The sequence below is a fragment of the Temnothorax nylanderi genome, unplaced genomic scaffold (genome assembly GCF_030848795.1).
Source record: "Temnothorax nylanderi isolate EJ_2023f unplaced genomic scaffold, tnyl_v1.0 TNYL_tig0071_pilon, whole genome shotgun sequence".
NCBI classification, from domain to species: domain Eukaryota; kingdom Metazoa; phylum Arthropoda; class Insecta; order Hymenoptera; family Formicidae; genus Temnothorax; species Temnothorax nylanderi.
Window position 1 is genome coordinate 145,571 of NW_027249133.1, and position 26,477 is coordinate 172,047.

At 40.1% G+C, this 26,477-nt stretch overlaps 5 protein-coding genes across 9 annotated transcripts; 2 read left to right on the forward strand and 3 right to left on the reverse strand.

Moving 5' to 3' along the window:
* Positions 1–603: 603 nt before the first annotated feature.
* Positions 604–13,195, reverse strand: Tefu (Serine/threonine-protein kinase tefu). Its single transcript, XM_071708693.1, has 19 exons — positions 12,969–13,195; positions 12,552–12,689; positions 12,040–12,439; positions 11,581–11,934; positions 10,973–11,345; positions 9,909–10,736; positions 9,486–9,669; positions 8,635–9,401; positions 8,135–8,430; positions 6,667–7,849; positions 6,213–6,423; positions 5,557–5,993; positions 4,726–5,313; positions 3,755–4,616; positions 2,657–3,427; positions 2,082–2,564; positions 1,402–1,685; positions 1,024–1,250; positions 604–913 (listed from the first exon to the last, which is right to left on the reverse strand). Exons 1-19 carry the CDS (start codon positions 13,038–13,040, stop codon positions 735–737), a joined length of 8,637 nt encoding a protein of 2,878 aa, XP_071564794.1. The 5' UTR covers positions 13,041–13,195; the 3' UTR covers positions 604–734.
* A 1,165-nt stretch (positions 13,196–14,360) lies between these two features.
* Ist1 (IST1-like protein) lies at positions 14,361–17,053 on the forward strand. 2 transcript variants are annotated; one of them, XM_071708722.1, is made up of 6 exons: positions 14,361–14,679; positions 15,003–15,339; positions 15,554–15,998; positions 16,152–16,292; positions 16,403–16,459; positions 16,623–17,053. In XM_071708722.1, the coding sequence occupies exons 2-6, from the start codon at positions 15,071–15,073 to the stop codon at positions 16,800–16,802; spliced, it is 1,092 nt and encodes a 363-aa protein (XP_071564823.1). In that variant the 5' UTR covers positions 14,361–14,679; positions 15,003–15,070; the 3' UTR covers positions 16,803–17,053. The 2 variants fall into 2 exon arrangements, with proteins under 2 accessions (XP_071564823.1, XP_071564822.1); XM_071708721.1 differs by having other exon boundaries at positions 14,363–14,679; positions 15,015–15,339.
* On the reverse strand, positions 16,945–20,084 carry Obp59a (Odorant-binding protein 59a). 2 transcript variants are annotated; one of them, XM_071708732.1, is made up of 6 exons: positions 19,056–20,084; positions 18,574–18,806; positions 18,230–18,434; positions 17,742–17,777; positions 17,473–17,667; positions 16,945–17,250 (listed from the first exon to the last, which is right to left on the reverse strand). In XM_071708732.1, exons 1-6 carry the CDS (start codon positions 19,119–19,121, stop codon positions 17,227–17,229), a joined length of 759 nt encoding a protein of 252 aa, XP_071564833.1. In that variant the 5' UTR covers positions 19,122–20,084; the 3' UTR covers positions 16,945–17,226. The 2 variants fall into 2 exon arrangements, with proteins under 2 accessions (XP_071564833.1, XP_071564832.1); XM_071708731.1 differs by lacking the exon at positions 16,945–17,250 and having other exon boundaries at positions 17,304–17,667.
* Positions 19,502–20,562, forward strand: LOC139773873 (uncharacterized). The gene is made up of 3 exons (XM_071708653.1): positions 19,502–19,519; positions 20,047–20,270; positions 20,391–20,562. The coding sequence occupies exons 1-3, from the start codon at positions 19,502–19,504 to the stop codon at positions 20,560–20,562; spliced, it is 414 nt and encodes a 137-aa protein (XP_071564754.1).
* A 217-nt stretch (positions 20,563–20,779) lies between these two features.
* Positions 20,780–26,051, reverse strand: LOC139773907 (1-acyl-sn-glycerol-3-phosphate acyltransferase gamma). Of its 3 annotated transcripts, none has more exons than XM_071708718.1 (7): positions 25,641–26,051; positions 23,832–24,076; positions 23,565–23,737; positions 23,291–23,452; positions 22,800–23,138; positions 22,168–22,387; positions 20,780–21,867 (listed from the first exon to the last, which is right to left on the reverse strand). In XM_071708718.1, exons 2-7 carry the CDS (start codon positions 24,010–24,012, stop codon positions 21,779–21,781), a joined length of 1,164 nt encoding a protein of 387 aa, XP_071564819.1. In that variant the 5' UTR covers positions 24,013–24,076; positions 25,641–26,051; the 3' UTR covers positions 20,780–21,778. The 3 variants fall into 3 exon arrangements, with proteins under 3 accessions (XP_071564819.1, XP_071564818.1, XP_071564820.1); XM_071708717.1 differs by having other exon boundaries at positions 25,500–26,051; XM_071708719.1 differs by lacking the exon at positions 25,641–26,051 and adding an exon at positions 24,908–24,926.
* Positions 26,052–26,477: the final 426 nt, after the last annotated feature.

The window sequence follows — 26,477 nt, forward strand, 5'->3', positions numbered from 1 at the left end:
GACTTGTACCTCCTACACCTACAAATTTATTATTATTATCGTTGTTATAGATCTGGGCTTATCGCGCCTTTTAAAGCGCGGCTCTCTGCGACGCTTTATAATTGTTCTCATTATTCGCATTTCAATAAAGTTATTATTGTTATATTACCTTTATGTAGACCTATATGACTATATTCACTGCGACCCGGCGCACAAACGCGAGACGAAAATGAGTAAAAACGCGAACTTTGCCGTCTCATCGCAACTAATCTGTCCCGCGTGTGACTATCGCCCGATTAGAGTTTCCGCATCGTCACAAGCGCGTTCCCGCGCTGACAAACAAAAGATACGCTTTTCCTTCCTTCGCTCTGGAATCAACGTAGCGCGGATTATTAAGTCACTTAATTAAGTGCTGGAGCAATATCAGATTATGTAACGACGAAATTTCTCGGAGTTTTTTTACCTTTATCCTCCTTTCGCCTTTCGAATTCGAAATTTCAAGTGCGCGCGCGGCTGAAAAGAATTAACCTGCATAATTCAGCAGCGCGATGTATCGATTGTACGGTATCTCGATTGTCGATCTGCCGAGGCGCCATAATACGAATGGATCACGAAACGACGGAGTTCGGAATGTTGGTAAAACTTTACTTCAACAAGTATAAAAGGACACTTTAAAATGTACATTACACCATTAAGCAACATACAAAACTTATTCTACGAGTATTCGTCGCGGATATAAAACTATTTACTGGTATTCACAAGTATGGCTGCCAGCCACAGTAAACTCGGCACAGATTCGCGGGGTCTCGTGCTTCCTGCAGGAGTCTCTCAACCTGTCCGGAAACGCTGGACACCAGACCGTCCTCGGTGCCCCGTAGTTTCTGTTCGAGCCTCAAAAGAGCCCTCTTGGCGATCTTGTTGGTTTCCACAGGCGCTAAAGAAGGTGAAAATTAGGCGGATTAGGACGTTAGTCATAATTAATCAGGATAGTCTTACTCAACTTAGGCTCAAACTCATCGTTTTGTCTCGATTAATTTTTCTCACCTCGGCCACTGTTCTCCGACAAACCCCTTACGACGTCGCTCTGCATCTTGCAGGCTTTCTCCGGCGTGATTGCCCACGTAAAGAGCGGATCGTATAGCAGAACTTGAAGGAGCGTGATGATAATCTGCCTCTGATCGCGCAGCATCGTCATGGTCACCTCGCAACTGCGCCTCATGGTGCCCTCGATGCCAGAGGCGCCCATGGCAACCTCGATGTCCCTGGTTAGCCTACAATAAAGTAGACAACAACGATTGAAAAAAGATTATAAAGGTTTCGAGAATATTTGATAAGTATAATAAAAATCTAATATTTAAAAAATTCCTATATATATATATATAGTTTCGCAGGCGAAATGATTTATAGTATGTGATGACTTACCTGAAAGGAATTGTCTCGGGAAGGGGCAGGACCTTGCCCTGCTCGAAAGCTACGCCAAAATCGATGTGCACCACCTCGGCGGTACGCTCGTCGATGAGAATATTACTCAGGTGTCGGTCGCCAAGACCCAGAATGTAACCCGCGATAGATGTGGTGGCGACGCTGCGCGTGTATGTAAGAGTCCTCTCGACCCAGGTCTCGGGCGATCGATACTTCTCTACAAAGAAGTGATGAAACGCCGGCCTCATACGTTTGCAGCACTCAAGAAAGACCTTCAATTTCACCTAGACAAACCGAAAGACAATAGAAGATAAAAGGCTGAAGGTTTGAAAACGAAATCTCGAATGATCTTGATCTAAAAATTCAATTTTGTTCTGTAATTATAACAAAAAACATTTTTATTCAAATACTGTTCTTAAAAAAACTATCTTTAATTAAAATACTGTTCTTAATTAAAATATTGTCCATGCTTTCTTTGAAGAGAGATGATTAATATCAGAATTGTTAAAAAGTCAATACAGTTTAGTCTTCTAAAAATATTAAATTTTCAAATGTTAAATTAAATAAATAAAAAAACTTAAGGAATTATTTTGTTAAAATATATTGTAATAAAATTTACGCCTTGAAAACAGTCTATTAACAATTGAGAATAACGGAAAGATTTTTAGTTATTATCTTACCTCGTTCGATTCTTGTGCGGCATTCTTCAACTTGTCTCTGGCTGCTTCTGCAGTTAAGTCCCGCGGATAATACTTCTTGTGCATCCCGGGCGTGCTCGAGCTACCTACCAGAGCCGCCGTGATGGGCACCGTGTTGTCGCACCATTCTAGCACGCCCGATCTCTGCGTCAGCGGCACCACTTTGTACGTTCTGATACGTAGATTCCGTCGTTGCGTCTCCTTACACGTGCGCAGCAGCGTGTTTATCACGGTGAATACCTGCTGCATCACTGCGTCCTGCCGTAGGTCGTCCTTGCCTTTGACCAACTGCCGGCGCTGCACGCCGTCGGTGCCGACGCAGATGATCTTCTTGGGCGCGGTCACACCGCCGACGAATTCGCAGGACTCCTGATACGATCTTACGCCGATTACGTCGTCGTAATTACCCGATGGTCTCACAGCTAAACTCAGGGTCGGTAGGAGAACGTTGTTTAAGTTTTTGATCTGCAAAATAAATTAATTATCCTTAGAATCAGATTTCGCGATTTATGATTATTCTTTCCAGATAGCTATTGGAGTAGCAATGAAAAAAATACCTTGGATATTGGCTGATCCCGCGGTATTGGGTAGCCTTTGTTGGTATAGCATCTACCCTTGGGTTGCCAATAGGCAAAACTCAGTAGTGCCCGCGATAGACTTTCCATTTCACGAACGATTGTTCGCACAGAGGAATCGGTCAATCGGCTGAGGAGCCTTTTAGCACCTAGCACGCGACGCTCTTCCTTCTTCGTGACTGTTGAACTCGAGTCATATTCGTCGTCGCTGTGCAGATTCTTCAGCGCCAGCACCACAGGCAGCGTGTGATACGGATGCTCTAGGGCGCACCGTTCGAGAATCCGGAAGATTCGCGCGGAGAAGCTACGTTGCTGCCTGACATCGTTGCTTATATGAGCGGCCAACTGTGGCACCAGCGGCACGAACTTGAACGACGGAATGATGTCTAGCTCGTCTAGCAGTTCTTCGTTCACTTCATCATCGCACATGTTGTCGAGCCAGAGTGCCACCAGTCGGAAGATTAATAGATTGTGTTCCTCGCTGCTGCGCAGCGTCTTTAGATAATACTTTAAAGCCTGTGCGAGATAGTTGCGCTTTTCCTGCTCGATGTTCTTCAACTCGGCCGCGTCGTTCGTCGATTGCTTCTGGCTGATTATCACGGCGCGTTTAAGGTCCTGATTCTTCATCATTTGCGCTCGGTCCACTTTATCCGTATTGCTACGAGCGTATTCTTTCAGTGCCTTGTATGTTGGGGAGTTCATGTACGTGCTGATCTGTTGGTATTGCGCATCGGCAAAGCGCGCCAGTGCAACCTATGACGAAAAAAGTATATAAAAGACACCGAAAAAATTCTTTTTTACTGACAAGTTAATTTAATCAATTGAAAAGTTGATTGCAATAATAAATAACTCGCACAACAAAAATAAAGCTCAAAATTTAAGTAACTTAAAACAAAAGAGCAAAAGGGTAAATTTTTTCTTCGTAAATAATTATAATATTTAGTATAAAAGAAAGTAATAAAATGCTTTATGTAAGGAAAATAAAGTTTATATAGTAATGATGTAAGTCGACTTATGCTATTGTTACATACGCAACTTCTCAATTAATTCACTTTACATTAGAATATTTTATTCTCCCACCTGTGTGTCGTGCAAGTTTCTGATAACATCGGGCGATTGCTCGTCGATAGCTTCGCTGATCTCAATGGATGCTAGATAATACTTCTGTATCACTGCCTGAGGATTCTCCGACTTGGTTTGCGCCATCCAATCGCCATAGACTCGCAGAGCCTTGGCTCTCAGGCTTGGCTTCGGATTCTTCTTCTCGATTAGGCTCCGTAACAGATGACGCGCCATCATCTGCTCGCCATTCATCCATGTCAAGAGCGACTCCTGATAGAGCAGTTGATTCTTCAGATTCAGCTTCAGATTTTGATGCAACTCAAGAGTTCTCAGCGCTCGGGTGGCCACCGAGAAATTGCCCTGACCCTCCGCGACCTTTACCAGGTCCAGGCAAGTTGCAAAAAATGCCTCCTGGACGTTTGGATCTGTCCACAAGGACTCGCGGATGCGGAACATAGTGATGCGTTGCCATAGGATTGGCTCCACGTGGTCGAATTGACCGATCAGACTGATCTCGTGCTCGCTCCAGCGTTGCAAAATCTCGGAATATCTCGTTTCCGGCGAGTCAGCCGCCCAGCTCAACTGTTCGATCTCGCGCAGCAGCCGCAACTGCGACAGCTTTTGATTGACAATTTTGCTACTTTCCGGGCTGATCACTCGTAGCTCATGGATCACGCTCTTGCGGCCGAACTTGATCGCCCGATCCGTGCCCCGCCGGTCGTTCTCGTGGAAGCACTTTAGGGCATTATAATGGTGAATGTGGAACGCGTTCTCCAGTGACTCCAGTCGCAACTGCTGAGATTGGAAATCGTTATAATTGGCAACAGTGGCCTCGTTGACGGGCAGATCCCATTTGCTGAGTCTCCAGGCGCATTCGTAACTAGAGGGAGAAATTTATTTATAAATTTTCATACGCAATCTATCAAATCAACCACATACTTCATCTTTCTGTCTGCAAATTCTTATATAATTGTATTTACGTAATGCACCTAAATTTCTCCAGGCTATCTCCCAGGAATTGCCACTGGAGAAATTGCAGTCCCGAACGGTGTAGCGCGCTTGCCATCTCCGTTCTGGCGTTTGCCAGCGACGAGTGATTGTGGTTGGACAACTCGATGTCCTGCGCGAGCATGACCTCGTCCCAGCGATTGGTACGGGCATAGTATTGTACGCGGGAGTCGTGATCAAGCACATGCGACCATCCGGCGCCGGATTTGGCGTCTGGGTCGCTAATGTTCAGGTAGGTGTCCAGCATAATGTTTTGCAGCACCCGGCCAACCTCCGGCTGGCGTTCGTAGATGTAGTCGATCCTCGGGTCACTGCTGAAGTCCGGGTAATCCGTCGAGATCAATCCGCAGGTGAGTTGCGCGAATAACAGGGCCGTATAATACGCGGAGCACTTGTGCGCCGCTCTGGCCAGGTAGACGTAATCGAGTCTTAAGATCGCGCCGTCCGGCAGTTGGGCGCGCACGTGGTTCACCACGTCCAACATGCGGCGTACGATCTTCTGATCGCAGCTGTCGCCTTTCGACATCGGCGATGCAGTAGTTTCCGTCTCGTTGATCGCAAAGTGTTGCCTAGCAATTGATATAATTTGATGATCGGTATCAAATCTTGAAGTTTTAAATGCACCGAATTTTACTTTTTGAAACATTTAAAACTTCTTCAAAATAACATTGTCACTTGAAAGACGATAAAGCTCCCGGTATACCTCGCAGAGCTTTACAAAAATATTTAGATTATGTTAAGTTCCAAATAAACGTCTCACGATATCAGATCCTCCGTTTAGGTGCTTATAAATAATAATAAATTAATAATACCTGAAGAATTTATTAACGCAGTCGCACATGGCATCGATGAAGCTGTCGTTTTTGTGAATGACGAGATAAACGATTCTCGGCAGAATCAGCTCGCAGAATTCGACGCTGAGTCGACAAACCAACAGGAAGTTCTCCAAATAAGAGTCTGCGAAGCACTCGGCGACACTGCAGGTGATATTGATAATCCACTCGGCGTAATTCTCGCTGTTCTGGACCGTCCATAGCGCGTTTTCTGGATTCATAATGACACGAAATCTTGCGGTGTCCACGCGAAAGGATGTCTGCTTGCTACAACGGCCGCGAGCGAACGGTCGGATGTAGTCAATCTTCAGAGGTGCACACTCGAGGATATTCGACAGGTCCTTTGAGTACTTGGAGTCAAATAGTTTCTGACCGTAGGAGGTCGATAGCACCGCGTAAAGGGCATCGGCGCTAACCTTGAGCAAATATCAAAGTATATTACTTATTCTACTGTTTTTGAAATATCACTTTTAAGAGAAATACTATACTTAAATACCGATTAAAATACAGATTAGGAAAATATTTTGATGTAAATGTGGATTTTTTTTACTCATAACATTACAATCCAATATGATTGCAAATAAGGGCACAAAATAACATAAGATTTAATTATATAATTATATCAGGATAAAAACCTTGCGAAGTTCCACTGAGTTCTCCACAAGAAAGCTCGTTAACATTGCGACGGATCGATAGGTCAGAGCCTCTATCGCGTAGTCTGCTTCCCGGACGAGACTTCCGGCCGGTCGCAGAGCCACTGTGGAATCTATTGGGCCTAGTTCGCCAAGGCATTTGGTGGCCTCCATCGATACGCGCGGATTAGGCGATTCCGTCAGCTTGATGAGTCTAAATTTTTAAAAATGTACACTATTGTGTGATAGAATAAAGAATATGAAAAGTGAGATAACAATAGAAAGATATCAAGGAAAAAGAGATTAAATAATAATTATATACAATATTAATTCAAGTTTATAATAATTATTCGAATAATAATACTCTAGTAATTATTCGAGTAATAATAATTCGAGTATTATTATTCGAATACTAATTTATATGCAATATTAACTATAATATAAAACACATGTTTACCTAAATATCAACCGATGCAGGATACTAGCACTATCTTCAGGATACGGCCTCTCCAACTTTCGGTGCAGTTCCCGCAGTTCACTTTTCCTCGTCGACAGCTGCTGCGTGAAATTCGCGAGATCTTCCAGCGTGCACTCGGCGTTTTCCTCGCTCATAGCGTCTAGGAAACGCTCCAGCTCGTCTTCGAGGCACAACGCAGATCCGTTTTCCAATCTGGCGGTGTCGTAAGCCTCCCTCGCATCCCGGAAGACTTCGTGATTCGGGAACGAGCCGAGTTTCGCGATGGCCTCTCGTAGCACGTCTCTTTGCTCCACCACAAGAAATCTAAGTAGACTCACGGCAATCTCGTTGACGTTGCTCATTTTTGATTGTGCCAGGCCAATCAGGTTCGCCACGATGAACCGGAGAACGTCCTGGATCTCCGCGGCTCTCGCGGGCAGCGCTTGTCTTAGGAACAGATCTAGGAATTTGCAACACGCTGCGATGAACGTCTCGTCGCCGTCGCTACCGTTCCTGGTTAGATGCAACAAGCTGTAGCACACATCCCGGATCAGGAACGCGGCCATCTCATCAAAGACGGGTTTCGCGAGATCAAGCGTCAACCGTGAGCAGAAGTATATGTACTGATGCAGCCGCTTGAGCTTACCCTCGCGAGAGCGTGACGAGTGTATGGCGCTCGCAAGCTGCAACAGCGTTTTTTGCAGCGTCGCTGGTTGTTGGTCGACCAGCGTGCACGTGTTTAGTAAGGTGTGCAATTCTAGATAATCAAAGCACAGATCCAGAACATCTCGTAAGAAATGCGGCGGATCCATCGCCGGGAAGTGCGTGGACGAAATCGAGAGAACGCGTCTAAAGTCTTTCTCATCGTGCAGCCGCCGTATCAGTTCTACGAGAACGTCCTGCAGACGAGAACAGAATAGTTGTCTGAATTTGCGCGTGTCTGCAAACTCGTCGGTGTTATTCATCAACTTGCGTATTATATCGACGGCTTCACTATCGGATTCAATAGCGCGTGATATCAGCCACACGAAGCAGGACGGAAAGACATCTTCGAAGATCTTGTTGAAGGCCACACCGGTATTTGTGCAAAAAGACATGGCTTCGTCGATGTCCGAAGTGCGCAGAAGAACTGGGACAATGCAGTTGATATTCTTTTTAAAGAACTCGTCGATAGTCTCGCATCCTGTTGACAATAATAAGTTCGATCCTCAATTTAGCGAGCTTACATCAAGGACTAAATATTGAAATAATTCGCAGTATTAGATCAAATACTGGTTTATATTATACATTGTATATGTATAAAATATTTTTTCTTTAATCTTATAAAACCTATAGGACCGTATATTAATCAAAGTCCTTAAAAAATCCTTAATTATATTAATGAATGCCAAATATCAAAAATTTTCATAATATCAAGTCGGTAAATAACTGAATTTTTTTATAAAACCGCTATTTGACGCGTTCTTACCCGCAAGCGTCCATGGAAAGCTCTGCAATGGATAATGCTCGATCCAGGAAGTCAGCAGATAGTTCAAGTTATCCTCAATGAGCGACATGTATGTCGTCGTGTGCTGCGCCGCCGCCAAGAGGATCTTCCGCACCGTCTGCACATTCACCTTCTTCTCCGTCGTCAGTCGCAATATCGAAAATAGGGCGCGACCTTGAAGAATCCCGCTGGCACACGCTACGGAGGCCATCGCGATCAACGCAGTAGCCGTCCTGGTTTCTCTTTCATCCCGCAGTTGACTCTCCATCAGATTGTCGCTATTTCATGGATACAAACAAAAAAGGAATTACAAGTGCTGGTACTCGCAGCGACATTGTTGCATATTATTCTGAACCATGTACAAGTATTGCTATAAAAATAAATATTACAAGTTTTTATAAAAGCAATTTATAAAAAATATTGCTAATTTATTTTAGTGTCAGATATTAGTATCTTCTTATATCATATTTTAACGTTCATACTTTTGCAAATTAGAACTCGATTGTTGGGCCGTCTCGTCGAGCAACTTGAATACTGTTTCCTCCACTTTGACGAAAATTCGTTCCTTCCATTTATGAGCGATGTTTCTGAAGGACAGGAGCTCCTGCAGGCATCGCACTGCTTGCGAACGGAGCACAAAGAGCGCATCACCGATATAACTGAGAATACTGTCCAGTATCGTCAGAATGTTGTCGTCGTCGCCAACGCCAACCTGACTCCACGAGAAATCCTGATCGATCCGCACGCAGCTACATGCGCACTTCATGTAGCTTGTGTGCACGAGAACACTACAGTTTCTCTTATAAATACGCTTGTGAATCTGCTCGAGCGTGTGGATGATCCTTTCAGGCGAATAACCGTGCTCGATCGCATACTCGAAGAAGTCTGGCAGTAGATTCAACAGCCATCGCAACAATTCCTCATCCTTGCAACCCTTCTGGCATATGTCTAGCAAAAGATTCAATGGCTCATCCGCGCACTCGCGCTGAATCTCGCCGTGGTCGCGCGCAACGAGCGACTCGAGGATCGTTAGCGACATCCTGGAGTCCCCGTAGCTCGTAAAGTCCTGCTGCAGGGTCAGCAGGTTATGCATTATCTTTTTCTGCAACGTCTCGTCACAGTCCGTGTCGACGTGCAGAGCGCAAAAAGACGATAGAGCCTCCACGACCTGCAGACGAACCGTGCTTTCGCGTGAAAGGGGCTTCGAGTCCGATGTTTCCAGACACATATCGGAACGCTTACGTCTTTCCTGAGAAGGTAGGATGTTAAAGTCGCTCATTAAAATCAATTTCTTCGTTATACAAGAATCTCTTAGTTTTCTTGCCTAGTTTACCTGAAAAGCATTATGGTCCTCGTAATGATCGCAATTGTCGTCTTGATTCAGGAGATCGAATATGTTTTTTATCATGTCCATTGTAGATGCCAATACGATTATCTTAGCGATTTCTGTGTCGTAGGTTGTTCCATAGAGCATCTTCAATGCTCTAGTTACGCTAAGCCAGTAAATGTACTTGTACCTGCGAAGAAATATTTTATGTATCGAATGCACACGTTTGTAAGAATTTAGAGCTGGAAATAGTAAGCAAAGAACAATGAAAGTTTAAGTTCTGCAATGAAAGTTGCAGTTCTGCTAATCAGTATAGCATAACTACAAAAAAATTATAAGTACAAAAGCATCAAATGTTTCCTTCAATCACTTCTAAAAAAAAGAGAAACTAAAGAACTTCTTTCGTTCTGTTATGCTCGTATGCAATACCTGGTCCAATCGATTTTCGTCAGCATTTCGAAGCTGCTTTTCAGTTGTTTTTCCATCGCATCAATCAGTGGATAGTAGCCGACGGCATCTTTCGTCGTAAGAATGCCCAGCTGCTTCAGAGCGGACAGCAGTCTCGTCAGGAAGGCGAGCTTCATCAGTATGACATGGACTTCTGATATATTTTTATTCTCATTCTCTTGAATAACATCATGTATCCGCCTTTTTAAGAAGTTGAGCACCTCGTGTATGTAGGAGACAGGACTTCCAGTGTCAAGCACCACCCCGGAATTCTGTTCGACGTGCTTGTCCTTCGAACTCACCGACAATGTCACCTTAAATGTCAAAGACGCGTGACAGAGTTGCGGGAGATCTGTCGAATGGATGTCCTGTTGTGGCACGAAAGAGATCACGCGCGTTTTCTCGCGGCTCTGCGAGAATTTCTGCTCCGTCCTGGTATTTTGTCTGTAACGAGAGCTCAGAACGAGGTTCACCGACAGCTCGCAGATGTCTTCGATAGTCTCGATGGACAGTCGCGCCGCCAGCTTCTGCCATGGCATATTCAGCAGCCACTCCAGGAGGCGCGTTCTGTCACAGATCGGCGCCGTCATTGTCATGGGTGACGAGTCCAGCACCGACGTGGTCGCGTCCACCGGCAGGGAGACACGCTCGCACAGCTGTCGCAACGTGTGCACGCTATTCGGCGACCAGCGGATCGTTTTGGTCAGGTACAACCTGAGGAAAGCGTTCGCATTTGGTATCCTATTGTACTTAATGAAGCAGCGAATTAACGAATGACCCGACTCCTCGTTTTGGTTCGCTCCTAGAGATCTGCAAGGATATAATGTTAATCGCGACATTGATATCAAGTCTATTTATAAAACACAACAATTAATGTAAACGTTGGAAATAAATGTTACATGGCTAAAAACAGATATTTACAGATAATACATAATCTTTTCTTAAGTTTTAATATACTAAAAAATAGAAAGTTCTTTAAAGGAAAATTTATTATTCTTAAAATAATTTTCAAACAAATTAATATTGAAATTTGAATTAGCACGCACCTAAGTAGCATGTCCCAGATCTTACTCCAGTGAATTGTGGCGTCCTGTATTTCCTCTCCATTAGACATCTCGTTCTCCATGAGAACAGAGGCAAGTTTGTACAAAATGTTCATGACAGATTCGTCTCGAGATAGAGCAAGTTCTGTTAAGCGTTGCAACAAGGGCGCGAAATCTTGCGACCTCAAGCACTGTGGATATTTTCTTAGTGTTTCTGTCAGAATTCTTAATAACGACCACACTTCTTCGGGGCTGCTTTCCGTTACCAAATCGATAATATTTTCAATTCTGTTCATCGTTCGTCTGCGTTTGGCCGATTGAGAATAACAGCCATCGAGAGATAAATTTATCGAGTTATCTATTATCTGTTTTAGAACTGCAAAAAAATATATAACACGTTTGTTAAATTAATAACTTATTCGTTTACTTATTATGCAATTAAATTATTCAAAATTGATTTATGTTGTATTTTTTGCAAAAAATCCTAGTATTTAAATTAAAAATGTCTAAATTTCTAAATATAATCAATAAAATAAACGATATTTTTAAAGCAATTTTTTAACATGATACGTTAACTACATATATTTATGTTTTGTGTTGACAAATGGTACCTTCAGTGGCAAACTGAATAAAACTGCGCCACTGCACGTCCAATTTGCAATTTTCCTGGATAAGCAAATACATGCTACGCAGCAAATCCCTCCATTTGTCCCAGTCGAATGCATAAGCGCCATCGTCATGTTTGGATATACCCTCTGGATGGTGAATCTGCAGGAAGATCAACAGCAGCCTATATTTTTCCTCAGAGCCGTTTAAACGTAAGATATCCATTGATATGCTCTCGCTAAACTTGCAGAGAGCAATTCTGCATTCCGTTGTAATCTGCCTGCATACACTGCTGCTCAGTTTGTAGAAAGACTCTATCAACTGCTCATTGTTTGTCTTCACATCTTCAAATACCTTTTCTAGAACGTGAAATAATTTTACTTTGCATTAGTACTAAACGATATAGAATTCGTTAACAAAAATATACTATCAGAGTAGTTTAGAATAACCAAATTCCAGCGTACCCAGAAACAACAGCAAATTCTTCACATGCGGAAGTAAATTCGTGTGCAAAAAAGAATGATCTATGATCATCTGCAAAGCATCTAACACGATGTGACTTTTGAGCTTTTTGTACAGCTTGGTACAAACAGTCAACAGTTCCCTCCATTGTTCCGTTGTGATATTACTGTGATTTGTGCTCTTAGGCAATATATATTTCACCAATATTCTTAGATATGTGTCTTGATAATGCACGTAGACCTTAGAATCCAATATCTGCAATATTATAGCGACTATTTCACTGCCTCTCAGAAATTCAGCTGACCTCTCACTGGCACGGCGAATTGTGTCGATAACCAGATTATTGAGATGTTGTCTCTCATTGTTCTTGGCAGCCGTCTCTTTACTGGGTCTCTCTGCTTCCTACATTGATATTATTCAAATTAAATGACAAAAGATGAATAAAATCACAAACAAATGATATAAAATATATTAGGAGATGCATATTCCATGTAGATTTTGATACAATTCTTACATCGATAACTAGCTTGTGGGTGGTGAGTATAATACTGGACCAGTTGGCTCTCCCTAAAGCTTTCCTCTCCGTATTCTGACATATCTCCCTGATAGCATCATCATCTTGATACAGATCTAATAGCTCGTTTACGCATTTCTGAAAGTTGACAGGATTAAGAAATACAGGGCGATATAAGAAATACAGGTTGTCTTGAAACTAACAGAACATGTTTTTAAAATTAGATTCCTTAACCAACTCTTAGAAAATTTGATATAATTCTGTACGAACAGCTGAATTGAAACATCCCGTATGTATTATCAAAATCAAGTTTGTCGTCTTAAATAATATAGCAGGTCTTTGTCGATTAACGAAACGGATGTCTGCAAGTAGGAGTGTTTCTAAATAAAAACATATAAAAGCGGCAACAGTGGTTACCTTCTTATCGGTCAGTTTCGAGCTATCGGCTAGCTTCAGAATGCCGGTAATTCTCTCCGATATTCGCGACATACTCGTAATTGCCTCGGTGGTCCGGCGATCGTCGACACATTAGCTGTAAAACTGACTTAACAAAGAATCACATAAGATTCTGATAATTATTCGCGAAATAATAAACGTGCACACATGATATTTAATCCTCCCGCGAAATACCGCCAAGTGGCAAGTGCCATACTTCACCGTGGATCATAGGTGGAATCTAGATGGTTAAACGCATGATGGTCTTCCATCATGGTTAAACGTACTGTCAGAGAGAAGGATACTTCTGGGGATCGATCATGTATCTTTTCCCCTAGGACGGAACGTGAAAAGTGAAAAGTTTATCTCTTTCTGTTCAACACTAATAAAAAGAGATAGTTACATGAAACTCTTTTCACTTTTCACGTTTCCGCTCTAGGGAAAAAGTAACATGATCGTACCCTGGTACTACGTTTACGCGAGCGTTACTTCTGTAGTAACTTACGATAATTTCTTCGCGTAAACGGGATTTTTCTTCGCGTAAACGGAATTTTGTAGTAACTTGCGATAATTTACTCCGCGTAAACGAGTGATATATCGTAAGTTACTACAGAAGTAACGCTCGCGTAAACGTAGTAATTGACCAACCACATACTACGTTTACGCAAGCGTCACTTCTGTAGTAACTTACGATAAATCACTCGTTTACGCGAAGTAAATTATCGTAACTTACTACAAAATCCCGTTTACGCGAAGAAAAATCCTGTTTACGCGAAGGAATTATCGTAAGTTACTACAGAAGTAAAGCTCGCGTAAACGTAGTATATATAGGCCGATATCACAGTCTCCGATTAACGTGATCCTCCGATTAAACTCACTCTGCATCTCTTTCTAACTATCCCCCTAGAAAGAGATGCAGAGTGAGTTTAATCGGAGACTGTTACTACTACTACGTTTACGCGAGCGTTACTTTTGTAGTAACTTACGATAATTTCTTCGCGTAAACGGGATTTTGAAGTAACTTACGATAATTTATGCTGGGTCTACAATGCGAGTCGCAAAGTCGTGAGTCGCAAGATTTTACCAATCACAGTCGAATTTGAGGAGAATAATCGACTGTGATTGGTCAATTCTTGCGATTCACGACTTTGCGACTCGCATTGTAGACCCAGCATTACTCCGCGTAAACGAGTGAGAGAGAGAGGGAATGCCCGATCTACAATAGCTGTAGTAAGCTGTAGTAAGCCTTAAGATGTAAGAAATTGACCAATCACAGTCGATTATTCTCCTCACATTCATTGGTCAATTTCTTACATCTTGAGGCTTACTACAGCTATTGTAGATCGGGCATGGTAAGTTACTACAGAAGTAACGCTCGCGTAAACGTAGTATGTGATATCGGCCCTATCACGTGATCAATTTTGACGCCCAAATCGAGCGTCGAGCGTCAGCATGAAAAAAAGCATCTATATGCTCTGACAGTAGTATTGAGTATATTCATTATTCATATTCAATAAGTAGTATTCACACTATTCACTGTGGTTGTGTTGTCAGTGGTTGTCAGTTGTGGGTGGTTGTGGGTTGTGGTGAGACTGGTGAGTAACTGTGAGTAACGAAACGCAAATCGAGTGATGTCATCCGGGAGTTGCCATTCTCTTAATCAGTGAAGAGGTTATGCTATCGTCGTCAGAAGGTATTAAATTAATCTTATTTGCACTTTTCATATTTAATCCTTTTGTTGCCAAGAAAAAATATGCAAGTATAACTCAAAATTGAACTAAATCGATGATCTGTTGAATTTCATCACAAATGTCGTAATATGTTTTTTTCAATTAATAGGAGAAAAATTTATAGATTAAAAAATAATCATACATTCTTATATCATCAAGAATCAGACTAAAAATATCTCTCTACAATCGGCTTTTATCTGATTGTAACAGTTTTAAAGCGCGCAAATTGGATCTCGATATCGAATTCTAACCATTTGGAAGTTAAAATCAAATAAATGTAAATTAGAGAATTTTGTAGCAAGGAAGACAAGAGAAACGTAGCTGGTGGCAAGTACAACTGGAAACACATCAAGGATGTTCTCAAGCGGGCCAAACTATACCAAGTTGAAGACGCATTTGCGTCTAGCGATCAACCGGTTGAAATTGCTGGAAAAGAAGAAAACAGAACTGGCACAAAAGGCGCGCCGTGAGATCGCTGATTTCATTGCCGCTGGCAAAACAGAGCGTGCTAAAATCAGAGTGGAGTACATCATTCGTGAAGACTACATGGTGGAGGCAATGGAGTTGCTGGAGATGTACTGTGATCTGCTGCTGGCACGTTTTGGTCTCATCCAGCAAATGAAGTCAGTATCGTTACTCTATGGATCAGCAATATGACATACACGTTCCATTTTTTGCTTACACTTTCTCCATGACAGACTCTGATAAACAAAACTGGTCAATAATTCATCAGTTAAAATAATTAGCAACAAGTATTTTAATTATCTATTAAAGTTATTGTCATTCATATGTATACAATTTCAATTTATATTACTTTGTTACTTATTATCTTTTCAGAAGCCTCGACGAAGGTCTGGCGGAAGCTATATCAACCATTCTCTGGGCGGCTCCTCGCATCCAGACGGACGTGCAGGAAATCAAAGTGATAGCGGACATCTTGACGTCTAAATATGGTAAACAATATACGGAAGCGTGCCGGGAGGAGGCAATTCAAACCATATCGGAGAAGCTGAAGCACAAAATGAGCGTGCAGTCGCCATCAAAATTGCTTGTGGAAAAATATCTAATAGAAATCGCCAAGAATTACAACGTGGAATATGAGCCGGATCCGCAAGTAATGGCAGAAGGTCAGGATGCGATGTTAATAGACATAGGAGCCAGTGGAGGGGAATCGAGGAACAATCTGGACACAGCCAGCGGAGGAGGAATACCTCATCCTCCCGGCTTCATAGGTTTCCCACAGGCACCTATGTTACCTGACCCTGGATTCCACTCGAGCGTGGTAATTTAAATCTCTTTTGTTTAATAAAAGACGTAAAAAAACGCTAATGTAGTTTATAAATTTTAATTGACAAGTTCAATTTACGAAATTGTCCAATAACCAGTTTCCAGCCAATTCAACCATTAAATCATTAAGGCTATCACAATGTTCTAGGATTCGAAGAAAGATAGTTCTTCCTTAGGATTCGTATCTCCAATGTCTCCACCCTCTACTGAGAAAGATCAGAATACTCCTTTCAATCCCACTGCATTTTCGTATAACATACCCCTGGATAATGCCAACTCGAACAAACCTGTAAGTAACTTGTATTTATTACTAAAAATTTCTAGGATTATATTTTTTATTAGCAATAACAATAATAATAAAACAATTTTCTTATAATAATTTGAAAAATAATTAATTAGGAAGAAGATTTACCACCGCCATATCGGCCTGACTTTCCGCCTGATTTAAATAAACAGGTAAAGCCATAAGAGATTCTTATCTTTCTAATTTGTGCGGAATAATTATTAAAATGATTAAAATAAATATAATAAAGACGATATTCGATATTCTAAAGTACGAAAATGTTCTTGAAAAATTCTATTAAATTATAAAACATGCACAATTATTTTCCATATATAGTCAGATGAGAAACCAAAACCCCAGCCAAGGTCTAAAATGCCGATGAACAACTACCAACTTCCGGATCTGCCAGCAGTGCCGACAGAGAACAATGATTCGCCCGCTAATCCATCCGTGAATGACGACATTGATTTCGACGACTTAATGAAACGGTTCGAGGACCTGAAGAAGAGGAAGTAACGATCGACGGATATACAAGCAATATTTGAAACGCATCGTTTTCATTTATTACTTTAGCGTTGCAAAACGGTGTTGGATTTAGTAGTGCCTTCTGCAAAAAGAGAGGGTCTGGGAAAGGTCTATTATATGCTTTTGCAGTGAAGAAAATAAAAATGTATAGTTTACTCTATCTGAGGATCAAGTACATATAAATTGTTATAATATTAATTAATGTACGTGTTAATTTAATATATATCTTTTTATGATTATTATATGTGCTTCACAATGTTCAATAAGTGTATATAATATCTAAGTCACATTTTTACAATGATTAATTCTTCCTATTCCTTATTTTTTCTCATTTCATAGAAAGTATATATTAGCTAGTCAATTATTATTATTATTATATATATATATATATATAAGACGTCTGTGTACAGTGTTATTAATCATCCCAATCTTCGCATCTCTGCAAAAAATGATTATGTTAATTACAAAGAATATTATAATTTGTGAAATTTATTCTCATAGAATTTTTTTATTTCTAATCCTTTGCTTTGCTAAATAGAGAAAATTTCAATTATTACATGCAGATTTAAACTTATATTTTAAAATGTATTCTATGAAAGAAAGAGAAATCCTAAAATGCCCATATCTGTTTAAACGATTCTATATAAATTTGTATACATACTTCCTTTCCTTTATCAACCAAACAAGCCAAGAGATTTTCCGAGAAATAACATTTGTTCTGCCTCATATCCGAACCCAAATAATGAAAACATTCTATAACAGCTTCCTCTATAAAGTCCTGTAGTTCTGGATTGTGTATGTTACGAGTCATGAACTGGATGATCGAGACTTGCTCGGGAAATCCCCTTTGATCCACCTAATAAAGCCGGAATTGAAAAAATCAATCACTAGCTGCGATCTATTAAATTTTGAAACAGTCTATGTATTTACCAGATTTAATTCGTTGAAGAAACACTGGGTGACGCACTATAAGTTCAAATAATATTTCGTTAATATAAATTATTATTAGACACACTCCTATACACAATATAAAAAACGCATAGGATATATTGGTCCACAAAACAGATTTATCCTATTACGATAAAAAGACATAATCATGAGTTACAATAACTTGGAAACTAATAGAAAAGAATATTATAGCGCAATACTTAGTATTGCTATATAGAGACATTTTTCGTCATTATAATTCTTTAATTTTCGTAAGATTATTATCAGACACACTCTATGTACATAATATAAAAAGAGATAAAAAATTCTAGTCACTGTGCTACAGGTGATAATTGCAATTCTCTTATTTTATATTTTTTTATTTGTTTTGATTTGCCATTTCTTTTGATACAAATTCAATACTTCGAAAGAACAATATATTTATACATTACATTTGGAGATCTATTGATCTTTTGATCACTATATCTTACGTCTTGTTCTTGTTGCTTGCCGTAGTTATCAGAATTGTCATTATTATACGTCTGGTCGTAGCTTGATCTGCCAGTTCCATCGGAATAACTAAAATCACGATTATTGCTACCACGAGAAGGATATCGAGCACTTCTCCAGTTTCCATTTGTGTAATCGACGGAATAGCGCCGATTGTCATCGTTTCTCTGATCATTCCCGCGATTCCTTAATTATTATATTGATATTAATTATTCATATTAATGGTGTAAGTAATGATAATGTTTATTATTATTATTATTATTATTATTAATGTTTAATCTTATCAATTATTCGTAGACACAAATATTCTATCTTGTTTTGTTACCGATTCTCATTAGGATCCTTCCAAGACTGCCTGTTATAGTACTTTCTGCCGTTACTCATAGAGAACCTTGTACCAAACAAATCTACGCTCGAGGAGTCATCGCTGTCTTCGTCTTCATTTGACGAAGAATCGTTGCTGTAATCATCATCAGATGTGGATCGTTTCTTGCAAATCTGTATAATTTTCTGGTATTGATTGTTCGCCTGCTGAACTCCTGTTCTGCATTTTAATGACTATACACATAGAAAAACTTACTAAACCAAAGAATTGATTATTATATTGTATATGTATATTCTTAAACACAAGCAATATTTTTAAGTAGGCACATACATATGTATATATAATATATATATATAATTTTTTTATATACGTATATACATAAAATATACTGATAATAAATCATAAATAAATTCAGCACTTTTCTTTTTAGAATTTGAGTAAAAATTTTACATAACACTAACAGTTCTCTTTCAGTTACTTACATTCGCTGATTCTATCAGCGACAAGCAAAGGCATAGAACAACGAGAATCACTCTGCAGGTCACCATCTCGTGCGGACTCTATACTTCTGAATAAACCTCCTCATTTTTTCCATACGTATTTATTCAGTAGCACTAAGAATGCTTGTATCATCGGTGAGACAAGTTGATAGACAAATAATTGTTGCAAAACAAAAAATATTGTTCCATACGTCCGGACGGAGACACGCTCGACTACCCCCTTATGCAATTCTTCTAATTACTGATCGAATTACCGTGACTATTGTTACGGGTGAGTCCTTTGTGAGAGAAAATCATTGGATTGTCAGAGAAGAGAGAGAAAGAGACAAAAAGGAAAGAATTCAATCGTGGAGAAAGTGAGAGTTTCGTGAAGGCATGACAATTTCGAGCGATCAGTTCTCCAGCAATTGTTCATCGAAGAAGATACGATGTATAGCAAGTGCTTTGTAAGTATCTGTGTTATCGTCATAAGTACACACTCTACAAAAAAATCCGTCTTTTGATGAAAGATGATTTAGTCGTAGTACGTTTTTTCAAAATAAAAATATACATATGAGAGTTGAGAATATAGGGCAAATCGAGGAAAGCAACAGACCGCGAAGATGTGAAAGTGTTTCATTTTCGCTGTTAGATTTTGCTGAGTAATTGTACAAATATTGTTATTCGTTATTCGTTATTCGATCATTTGTTATCATTATTCGATGCAAAACTAACAACCGAATAAGAAAAATTCGTAAATAAACGAAAATCTTTCATAGTATCCTGCGTTCTTAGCTTGCGTTACGTATTGTTTTTAAATCCATTCTTCGTTCAGTCTGTCTCCGTTTCATTTTTCTTATTGCCCTTATTATCCTCATCTCCAAACACAAATTTCCTCGATTCTCAATAGAGAGATTATTAGTATCTAGAACAGAATTATAAGAAGTTATAATTCTCTATATTTTTAGTTATTATTTATACTTTTTTGTCGTAGCTTCTTTTAAAACTTTTTTCACTCGCGATTACGTTGCCAATACATGAAGATAGTACAAACGGAAAAGTCGTACCGCCATACCCAAGCAATATTTCGACAATTTATCCCGCTATGATATCTAAGAGGGCAACGGACCGATCATCAGACGGAAGTCGAGTAGATTTTCAAATAAGGAATCATCAGGGACCAGGAACATATATATTCGGTTTTGATACTGGACACGGGTAAACATACATCGCTCTACCATTATATTATAATTATATTAATTGCCGCTTAACGAGAGTTTCATAAAAATTTTCGAGGAAATAATGACTGAAAAGATTGATACGTCATTTGCATCGTAGAAAAAATCGACAGTACAAAATGGAAGAGCGCCGTCGAGACGGAAGCGTCAAAGGTCGATATGGCTTTTACGATGCGAAGGGAAAACTCAGAGTTGTCAGCTACATCGCGGGCCCCGCTGGTGGTTATCAAGAACGCCATCATGAAACCATCGCTTATAAACCTGAAATTTAACGTATCTCTCTCTCTCTCTCTCTCTCTCAGTTACCTTTCTATCAAATAAAATTAACGATTCGTGTATATATCGAACATTTTGCACTCATTAAAAAGTAACAATTGCGAACCGAAATAGGTTTTAAGTTATGCAGACTATGTCGGATATATGATATTTGACAAATATGTGTTTGTGTTGGTGCAGCTACAATGTCAGGTATTAAAAGTGAAGAGTCCATTATTTTCAATAAATACATAATTTATTCAAATTTTATTTAAATTAACATGTGTTTTTAAATTATAATTTTATTATTCGCAGATTTTTACTTTCGAAAGACCTTGAACAGTCTTAAGTTCTGTGTATCGCTCATCTCACAATCAGTATGGTTGAATCATCATTGGAATGTGCACCTCGTTACTGTGCCATTCTCCCCAAATATGACGTATATATTTCGCGTAACTGAATAGTAAAACAGGCAAGTTCGATTTCATGTAACATAATTGTCCGAACACCTTGATTTTCCATGTTTTACTTTAGAATGCACTTATCAATAAGATAACTGTAGATAAGCGATCACTGTTTTATATTCTCAATTTTAACTCAGAAAGAGTGAAAGAATATACATTATGTACCTGACTTACAATTTAACGCTGACCACGAGCTCTTGTCATAAATATTAAAATTCGACATTTTGGCTACACCAATCAAAATACAATCCGTGTAATCCGGGGTTGGAAGAAGACACAGAGTGTCCGAGGCATTTTGTATAAATAACCGCTGCCGACGATTGGGATTAAACCGTTTATTTAACAATAACAATTGCTATATAAGAAAAAAATGTCAACGCAAAAAAAAGATGTAAACGTCATATAATATATAATACCATGTATATATATAGGTATTTTTGTGTATGTGTATATATATATATATATACACACACACACATATATATATATATATACATATATATTCTTATGTGTACGTGTTAGTTTGTGTGTATATGTGTTACATATCTAATCCATACAGAGAACGCATTTGTCGCACGCGCGCTCGCGCGCACTGAATGGATTACACAAGAGTATAAATCAAATGTATACGTATCTGCCGTCTTTCTCCGTAATCTTTTTTCTTCTCGCTCTCTTCTCGCCTATAAAATCGCACGATAACCCGTTCCGATTCTTGCTTTGACACTTCTATTTTACGGGAGTCATCTCTCGTAAAGCAATTGCTTTGAAATTATTTGTCCTTTTTCGTGTCCGCCGCACCATACGACGAACCCTTGCTTATTTCCGACATTCCGAGGGTTTTGTACATTAGCAAATAAACTGTAATTCAATTTGCTTTCATGAGGATGATATAGCGTTTAAAATGAATTGAGATATCTTCTGTGACTTAAGGGTATTGCGTATAAAATAAAAAGGAACGTAAGCACAAGAGCAGCAGCCAAATCGGTCTTAAAAAGCCGAATTCAATTCGCTATGTTTGCTACATCCAGAATTTAATTGAAATATAACTTTTAATATATTACAATGATTACTATTTATCGATTGAAGAAGGTGAATGACAGGGTAACTAATAGTTGAAGATAATGATGTAAAAAAGTGAATATGGAGGATACTACTTACATACAAAGATAACCCCGACCCCGATGGTAATGCCAAAGATCGAGCCGGATAGAAGGAGCCTCACTAGGTAATATAGCATTGGTACAAGGACAACTATCGCCCAGCAAATGGTGTTAACAAGGGAATAGTATCTTCTCTTTAGCCTGAAAGAGTCTGTCCTAGGCACCCCGCTCTTGGCAAAAAAATCGCCGGTTTCATAGAAGCTCTCCGTCATACGGTCCTACCAGGCAAAGATTTCGTCTAGCATTACCGCGTTATAACAACACATTGTCGCGTCAGAGCGAACCAAAATCGCTTAACAGAGATCAATTCTCGCGTACTATTCTGCTCGATGCAATCGTGAACTTGTAAGCTCTTCGTTCTAATGCGCAAAGAAACAATCCAGGTTTCTGATGCACTTCTTAAAAATACTCAAATTGGACAATGTGTAAACTTAAGCAGGTCAATTACATTATCATGATTACATATGATTCTATCCTTGTGAAATAGAAGACTACTCAAAGCTCCTAATTCGGATTAAGCATTTCTACTTAAACTCGAAAAACATTACCAGTTACAAAATTATACTTCTACCAAAATAGTACGAACTTTTCCATTGGATGCAAAAAGAAATACAAACTTGATAACGCTACCTTTTGCTGATACAGCTTCTGTAACCATTCAGCAGCAGCTTCGTCTCCCTCCGGCACCTCCTCGATGGGAATTCTTTTAGCATACATATGTCCCTCCAGCCGTTTCCCGAAGAGAAGATTCCTCATAGTCGGCTTCACGGGATCAGACGGCTTGAACGCTATCTGAATGTCGTAGATGGCCGTCGCTTTGCCTCTCATGTGCGGAATGCTGGCGGTAAAGCCCTTTGTGCGTGGGGTTAAATGATATTTTAATACTGGCAGACCTTTTTCGATAGCGAACTTCTGACTGGCTTCCAGCTTTTTCAGCGTAAAGCGTGTACCCTCGGGATAGAGCAGCAACTATAATCAATCATTTACAACTTGCAATCGTTTTTATAGCTATATAGCTATTTCTAGCGGTAAATGTTATCGAACTTTGGAATTATTCACTCCGGATTAGCTAATACGCTCGTGTTTAGATAAAGAAACAAGAAATTGAAAGATATACTCACCCACATTGTGTCAGGATACTCAACGAGCTCCTTGATTTGACTTTTGATGTTCTCCTTGTCTTTCTCCCAGCTCCTCTCGAGGAAGATACTCTCAGCGAATTTCCACGCCCATCCCAGCGTAGGAATATACTGTATCGACTTCTTAGCATAAGCTTTACAATTCTAAAAAATATATTCTTTCAAAATAAATGTTCTTATTGTACCTATATATACATATGTATCTTCAGATTCATTTTTTTCTTCTTTTAGAAATTTATTCTTAGAAGTTACGTACACCTAGTAATCTCACGCGATCGCATAACAGCCAACCCATCAACCAATCGGTTTCGTAACTGTGATTCATCAGGAGGTAGCCGTGCTCATTACCGAAATATTTATCAAAGTCCTTTTTATCTATGTACAATATTAGGTCCGATCCTGCCCACCATTCTGCCATGAATACTAATTCTGGGGGAAGTAAAAGTTTAGATTTTAGCGTGTTAAATTGAATTTTTTCTTGGAAACAAAACAGGAGCTGTAATACGAAACGAGGTATACTTACGACAGTAAAAGGAGTAGCAGAGGTAATAATTAATCTTGCGATAGAGGTATTTGGAAAATGGCCTCAGTCCAAGATATAAAACGCATTGGAAGAAATTTATTATCAAGCCAGATGTAAAAAATGTGATGGCGAACATAAGGTGTATCACCAACCATTGCTTCACAGAAGTCAGCATTCCCATGGTGATAAGCGAATAAAACTAGACCGTACGTTTTATGGAAAACATAAATATTTGGTTTCTCTGCCTGTAACAGAAATAAATAAACAGGTATTTAAAAACGAAAAGAGATAAAATTACTTATACAGAAAAACTTCCATTTTTTCCTAGAACTCAATTAAAACAATTGTCATTGTACCCATAATTGTCGCCATAAAAGATAAGAGAATTTCAAAATTATGTTTATATCATGTGTGTGTGTGACACTATACAGCTACGTGTGCAAGTATTTACACCAAACAAACTTGCCTGAGAGTAAAAGAAATAATTGTAGCGTTGCTATGTACAATTTTCTGATCGCTGAATGCTGTTATATATACAGTGGCAAATAAACTGCATTAGTGTCAATTGGCTCATTAATCAAACTGATTAGGGGAGGGGAGCAGATAACGTGATAAAAAACAATCTCTTTATGTAAATCATATGAAAAATATGTAAACACAAGCAACAAGTTAAATATGCTAAGAGAGGAGTATTACATAGCTAGCAAGTTTTTACAACGGCTGATTTGTTTTCTTAAATAGACAAGCTGAAAAAATTTTCCTTACAGGCTTACGCTAGAGGCTACAAGAACGTTAAGCTGTTGTCAATGTTTCTACTTGTGTAAGTCATCAGTAAAAATGAAATACATAAATCTGTAAAACATTTCGTGGCGATTCGTAACGTTAGCTTCTACGAAGTTTAAACTCTTCTTTCCCAGGACCATGTAAATTCTTTAACCTGCAGTTTTTCATCTCGTACGAGATCCGTTACATAACAAATATTGCGTTAACTCGACAAGTGCTAACGAGAGAACCTGAAAGAATATAAAAGACAGCCGGCGGCTATCGTTATAATAACATTATATAATACTATTTACAAGAGTCTTCTCCAAGGAATCCTGGACATCGTAACTACTTGAAACCGACGAAGACCTGGGCATTGACCTGGAAACGACTCTGTCGACGTCTAGAAAGTTAACAAACATCGAAGGTGCGTAGGGGGGATTTTTCAAGCGTCCTCGGATGAGGACTATTATGGTGCCTTTTACCCAGCCAGGGTAATTAGCACATTAGAACTAGGCCCTCGAAGGTGCGTACATACCGAGTTGGTTAGTAAGTAACGGAAGTAAAACAAAATCACAGACACGTGCGTTATCGTTGTTAATTTTACAGAGCACACAGAGTTGCGCGCAACGGTCGACGCAAAAACGTTTCTACGTATTTTCGCCGTACCGAGAATTCGCGGAATGTGTGCGGCACGCGTCACGGTCTCCACGACCTCGTTATTCGTTACGGCAATTCACGCAAAATGCGTAGAATAGGCGCGAATGTGACGCTCTTGAAAGAGAGACCGTGGAGATGTTCGTCGCGAAGCCACGACGCAAACCCACGTGTATCTCCATCTTCTCCTTCTCCTCCGGACCCGGAGGAGAATCTTTCGCGGAGCGAACGCGAGATCGGGAGTCTTACCTCAATTCGGCATCCCTGACGAGAGGAAGCGTGCGAGCGTGTGTGCGGGGAAAGGAGAGCGGATTAACCGTGCGGGGTGCCAGGTGTCAGAAGACGCGGTGGCCCGAGGGATCAAAGTGCGAAGTTCCAAAGTTCACTAACGGTGCGTTGACGGTGCGCTTTTGTGCGTGCCTTCGGCGTCCTCGTCGCTCCCTGCGTGACGACTCCGTGCCTCTCATCGGAAACGGGGGGAGAAAATCAGGACGCCTCCATCACTCCATGCCGTGCGCGCGCGGACACACGAGCGACGACGACGATACACGCCACACGGCACGGCCCCCTCGAGCGAGGAGCGAGGTCAGCCGGTCCTCTCGTCCGCGGGTTAGGGTTAGGGATGGTATAGCGGGGGAACGTGACGATGGAAACTGCGAGTACTGCGACACGGCGGAGTCACGATCTGTCACGACACGATTGTGTCAACGCCTCGCGCGGCTCGCGCCGTCCGTCATATCTCGAATAAGCTAGAAATGCGACCGGGATAATTGTATATTTTGTGTCGTGGGCGCGTGACGTGCGCCGAATCACGCCGAATCCCGATAAGGATCGGAACGAACGTCATTGAACGTGCGCGCGTCCGTTCGACGTTCGACGCGCTTTCCACGCGAACGTATTTACGTATAATGACGTATATGTATGTGCGTATAGCGTGCGCGTAAACAATGCGCACGTAGCTTTTAATTGGGTTGGGTGTATATGTATGTATAGGGTGTGATAGGGTGTCGAAATATGCAGGATAACTCTCTCTGTATCGGAAATTTTTGAAAAAGAAATTTTTTAATTAGTTTTTTAAAAATATTATTAATGTGGTTAAATGTAGGTCTTTTTATCATCAGATCATGAAGCTTTATTGTATAAAACATTTTTTGATATATCCTCGAATACTTTTCGAGATATATCGAGAAAAGGATGCAAGAACAAACCGCTCGATACAATATGAAG

Excerpts from the sequence above, each read along its gene's own strand:
- Tefu (XM_071708693.1), bottom strand. The coding sequence starts at position 13,040 with ATGTCGCGAATATCGGAGAGAATTACCGGCATTCTGAAGCTAGCCGAT. Across the intron at positions 6,424-6,666 it reads CTGCATCGGTTGATATTTAG|ACTCATCAAGCTGACGGAAT; the intron begins GTAAACATGTGT and ends TTAAAAATTTAG. Across the intron at positions 5,314-5,556 it reads TGCGTTAATAAATTCTTCAG|GCAACACTTTGCGATCAACG; the intron begins GTATTATTAATT and ends ATCAATTGCTAG.
- Ist1 (XM_071708722.1), top strand. The coding sequence starts at position 15,071 with ATGTTCTCAAGCGGGCCAAACTATACCAAGTTGAAGACGCATTTGCGT. Across the intron at positions 16,293-16,402 it reads ATGCCAACTCGAACAAACCT|GAAGAAGATTTACCACCGCC; the intron begins GTAAGTAACTTG and ends ATAATTAATTAG. Across the intron at positions 16,460-16,622 it reads CGCCTGATTTAAATAAACAG|TCAGATGAGAAACCAAAACC; the intron begins GTAAAGCCATAA and ends TTCCATATATAG.
- Obp59a (XM_071708731.1), bottom strand. The coding sequence starts at position 19,121 with ATGGTGACCTGCAGAGTGATTCTCGTTGTTCTATGCCTTTGCTTGTCG. Across the intron at positions 18,807-19,055 it reads CGCTGATAGAATCAGCGAAT|TCATTAAAATGCAGAACAGG; the intron begins GTAAGTAACTGA and ends CTATGTGTATAG. Across the intron at positions 17,668-17,741 it reads TCTTCAACGAATTAAATCTG|GTGGATCAAAGGGGATTTCC; the intron begins GTAAATACATAG and ends CGGCTTTATTAG.
- LOC139773873 (XM_071708653.1), top strand. Across the intron at positions 20,271-20,390 it reads GGTTTTGATACTGGACACGG|AAAAAATCGACAGTACAAAA; the intron begins GTAAACATACAT and ends TTTGCATCGTAG.
- LOC139773907 (XM_071708718.1), bottom strand. The coding sequence starts at position 24,012 with ATGGGAATGCTGACTTCTGTGAAGCAATGGTTGGTGATACACCTTATG. Across the intron at positions 23,738-23,831 it reads CTGCTACTCCTTTTACTGTC|AATTAGTATTCATGGCAGAA; the intron begins GTAAGTATACCT and ends TACTTCCCCCAG. Across the intron at positions 21,868-22,167 it reads GGTCGGGGTTATCTTTGTAT|TTTATTTGCTAATGTACAAA; the intron begins GTAAGTAGTATC and ends ATTGAATTACAG.